Source organism: Neolamprologus brichardi, chromosome 20 (assembly GCF_056152115.1).
Source record: "Neolamprologus brichardi isolate AB-2024 chromosome 20, ASM5615211v1, whole genome shotgun sequence".
Classification (NCBI taxonomy): Eukaryota; Metazoa; Chordata; class Actinopteri; order Cichliformes; family Cichlidae; genus Neolamprologus; species Neolamprologus brichardi.
In genome coordinates this window covers 7,592,036-7,596,590 of record NC_142123.1, presented here as the reverse complement: position 1 = coordinate 7,596,590, position 4,555 = coordinate 7,592,036, and the positions used below count along the sequence as shown (strand labels likewise).

General features: G+C 39.5%; 1 protein-coding gene across 1 annotated transcript; it reads left to right on the top strand.

Annotated features, from left to right (window-relative positions):
* The first annotated feature begins 1,745 nt into the window (after positions 1–1,745).
* On the top strand, positions 1,746–4,210 carry LOC148096900 (uncharacterized). The gene has a single exon (XM_087833915.1). The coding sequence runs from the start codon at positions 1,746–1,748 to the stop codon at positions 3,306–3,308; it is 1,563 nt and encodes a 520-aa protein (XP_087690041.1). The 3' UTR covers positions 3,309–4,210.
* The last annotated feature ends 345 nt before the right edge of the window (positions 4,211–4,555 follow it).

Sequence of the window (4,555 nt, the reverse complement as noted above, 5' to 3'; positions counted from 1 at the left end):
CCAGCACAAGTGTCCATCACGGCATCTGTCTGGTTTTCTTCTTTCACATCGTGCTCCAGCCCACTGCCTGTCTGATCTTTCTCTGCCTCAACAGTAGGAAAAGTTGAGGCTTCCATGTTTTCTAATGTGGACTCAACAATGCTGCGAGCCTCAGATTTTGACAGAGCTGTTAGGAAATCATTCTGTTCATCCTGGTTGTCATCAGAAAACGGCTGCAAAAAAATGGTTGTTTTAAATGTAGACACATATTTTTCCTTTATCTACTCAACACGCATATTCAACTAAATATCAATCTACAGGAGTCCGCTATGCTTCTGGCCTAATTTGGTACCTGCAGTTTGATCCTAGGATCCAGCACAGCAGCTAGTATCATGTCCTTCTGGTGAATCACTGGCTGGAAGTGTGTGTAGAGGCCTGTGCGCAGGGCCTTGCAGAAGTGGGTGTAGTTGGTGACACAATTCTCAAAGGTTTTATCAAGTCCAATGAGGGACGATATAATGAGAGACATAGTCACACCATTTCCCTGCAGGATCTACGATAGATAAGACACAAATATGTCTTCTATTAAAGACCCCGTTCACATTTCTTCTTAGCCTGATTATGTGATTACTGAACAAAAGGTTACACATGTAGATTTGGAAATTTCATTATAGATGTTGAAGATGCCTGGTGTAATTATTCCACACATCAGCTTTTTATGAACTTGCTCTTTTACCTGTAAAGCCTCCTCAAAGGGCTCAAGAAGACCTAGAATGTCAATCACTTGTTCCCTCATAACCATGACCAGCGGTGGGGCGCTGGCTGTGTCACTAGCTCCAGACAGACTCCTGGACCATTCGCCGTAATGATAGCATCATGGAGTTCCAACGACAGTTGCTAGAGGAAGGGCACAAAGACACATTGTACTCCTTCATCAAAACCCAATTTAAAAGAGAAAAAGGGCAAAAATAATCTTGTTAAAAGAGCTCAGGTCTGCAACTTTTCTGTAAAACATTTGCCACATTACACTAAATAATTTAAGCAAGAGGAAACGTCTCTTAAATTCTGTTTTTCCTCCCTCGCAATGTAAATGAATATATTGAAACCCAGCTTTAAATACACTTGGAAATAACATTTAAATCCTTTAGTCTCATACCTCGCTCCAGTAGGGGCTGCTCAGAATCATTCATACCAGAGTAACCTGAGAGGATAATATATATTTAAGCTGAAATGCTAGAAGTGTGACAACATATCATCTCTTTAAACTGAAGCATTGTATTCCTTTTTGAAAAATACAAATTTGATGTCAGCAGCATAAAAGTTTGAGACATGCAACAAAAGACAGGAGAAGCTCTGCAATGGTAAAATTAAGCCCCAATTCGAATTATGTTATTTAAAAAAAGTATCTGGCAGCAGTCCCAACTTACCTGAGCCTGAACTCACAGATGGTGTGATACCTAGGCTAAAAGGGAGATGGACAATCTGGGTTTATCAAAGCACACTTCAAAAGCAAAGCAATTGTAATTGTACAAGGGTGCACTCCTGCTCGTGACATGGATAACTTGCACAGCTGTGGAGGCACCATCAATGCTGAATGATATTTGCAAGTTTTCTTGTGTTGTATTCACTGGCATCCACAGTGAAGACATCGTGGACAGCGGAGAATCTCCCGGTGGTGGAGCAGACTGGGACAGAGTTCCACTGATGAAACAGAGAGTCACGATGGATTTTATAAAAATTAAATAAAAAAAGATTCAGACCAAAAGATGAAGCTAAGCAAGATGACTGAGGAAAAAAATGAAAAAGTTAAAGAACTGCAGAAACAAAATGAGCAGCTTCAGACTGAGATTCAGAAAAATGAGAAGTACATTCATCGTAATGACTTCCTTGAAAGAAGGATAGACGAGCTTCTTACACTACCTGGGGAGGTGTGCTGCCGTCAACAGAAAGTTAAAAGTGTTGAAGAAGAAAAAGAGAAAATACAGGCTGAACTTAAAAAGTGTCAAAGACAAAATGAGGAGTATAAAGCGGGAAAGCACTGCGCAATAGACGAGAAAAACAAACTGACAAAGAAAAATGATGAGCTGAAAGTACGTCTTAGGGAGAAGGAATGTAACAACATAACGTTGAGGAAAGAGTTAAAAGTCAAAGTCCTGGAATCTGAAAGTCAGATAAAGGAGCTGGCAAGGCAACGTTTTACTATCGACCGCCTGGAAAAATGCCTTAAGGTTAAAACTAAGCAAATAATTATATTTGAAAATGAGACGCAGGAATCTGGGAAGAAAATTTCATCCCAGGAAAATAAGATAGCCCGTCTGAAAACTGCTCTTAGCAAAGCAGAAAACGATCTGGAACTGGAGATAAAGAGAAGTGAAAATCTTAGGTCTGATAAAGTGCTCCTTTCTGAGACAAAGTTCTGCATTGAGAACAAACTCTATACAGCTAGAGACACTATAAAGACACTTCAGAATAAAATCAAAGAAAAGGCTCAAGAACTCCAAGAGACAAACGTAGACCTTGCCAATGCTAAGACCAGCTATAATGCTGTAAAGACTGAGCTGGACATTATCAAACTGCAGCAGGAAGAACTAAAGAAAGAACATGAGAAACAGCTTAGCTCTGCAAATGACAACCTCTTCACAGTGAAGTCAAAGTTGACGCAAACTGTGGAGCATAAAGAAGAGGTTGAGAAAGCTCTGACAAAGTCCAAATACGCAGTATTGAGGCTTAAGCTAGTAATAGAAGAACTGGAAACTGACATTGGCATTCAACAAGAAAAGAATGCAGTACAGAAAAAAGAAAATGACGATCTGCTGCAACAGCTGAAGGGAATTTATGACACGCTCGGCCACACTGTGCAAGTCGAGAAAAAAGCCTCCCCAGAGCAGCAAAGAAAGGATGGGGGTGAAAAAATAGACTGGAAAAAGGTGAGATTTGACCTGATCAATATGGAATACTTTCCATCCAAAGACGACAATGAGCTGAAAGAACAACTGAGCGAAATTAGAGACCTTAAGGGTAAAATGGGTAACAAGCTTACCACATATGACAGTAAGCTAAAAGCAGTGCGTGGCCTTCTACCTCCTATTTCCACTAGGGCCCGGTCTAAAACTGTAGAAAATTCAAACAAGCAGTCTGAGTCTAGAAGCTCACTCAAACTCAAGTCCACTGTTACTCCCAAGGCAGAAGAAGAAAGGTTTCATCCCCATCCACCTCTGCTTCATCCCCATCCACCTGTACGTAATTCCCAGTCAACTCTACGTAGAGTACACAATCCTGGTGCAAAAATAGTCAATCGCCGGCCTTCAGCCAAACCCAAACACATCTAAAAAACAAAGAAATAATCAGCTTTTAAGCTGGTTAAAACATATCTATTTTTTTTGTTTCCAAAGTCAAAATAAATCACAAAGAGACAATATTAGAAAACAAATTTAATACCCGCCCATCCTGAAGGTATATTACATCCGTAAACCAGGAGAGGCTGTATTTGCTATAACATCATAAATGTAAGACAATAAGGACATCTCTGCTGAAGGTTTCTTCCTGTTAAAAGGGAGTTTTTAGGGATGTGACTTTGCAATATTATATTATACATTATAATTTAATAAAGGTTTCAAATTGGCACAAATGTAAGACAATAAGGACATCTCTGCATGTGTGAGGAAGTGACATGCATTTCATCTATGTCGTTTCATCACCCCCAACCGGTCGAGGTAGATGGCCGCCCCTCACTGAGCCTGGTTCTACTGAAGGTTTCTTCCTGTTAAAAGGGAGTTTTTCCTTCCCACTGTCGCCAAGTGCTTGCTCATAGGGGATCTTCGGATTGTTGGGTTTTCTCTGCATTATTGTAGGGATGTTACCTTGAAATATTATTATAATATAATATAATTATTATAATATAATAAAGGTTTAAAATAGGCACAAATGTAAGAAAATAATGAGATCTCTGCATTTGTGAAGAGGTGACATGCATTTCATCTATGTCGTTTCATCACCCCCAACCGGTCGAGGTAGATGGCCGCCCCTCACTGAGCCAGGTTCTACTGAAGGTTTCTTCCTGTTAAAAGGGAGTTTTTCCTTCCCACTGTCGCCAAGTGCTTGCTCATAGGGGATCTTCGGATTGTTGGGTTTTCTCTGCATTATTGTAGGGATGTTACCTTGAAATATTATATTATATATTATAATATAATAAAGGTTTAAAATTGGCACAAATAAAATTGATGTGAACTGAGTTTTTCTTTTGATGTGTACAAGTGGTTGTATTTGAGTACTTTTGATCTGCTTTTATTTGCTACTACGCACACACTGGCTTCAAAAACACAAAGTGATGGCAAGCCCCATGAAAAGGGAATTTTGGCTTCATTTTTGTACAGTGGCAGGAAGTGGAGTGAGGTTATTAAAATAGGCTGTTCTCAGATGTTTGTAAAGCTACATTTTAGTTAGTTTTTAGTTAGCGAACCTTTAGTGACTGTGGCCAAATACATATTTCATTTTTTAAAGTAAACACATTTTCAGTCATTCGCAGTCAGACATTGAGGAAAAGCACATGTTCGGTAGCTAATCCGTGTATTTACCA

Bases quoted from the DNA above. Each gene is read 5' to 3' on its own strand.
- LOC148096900 (XM_087833915.1), top strand. From the start codon at position 1,746: ATGAAGCTAAGCAAGATGACTGAGGAAAAAAATGAAAAAGTTAAAGAA.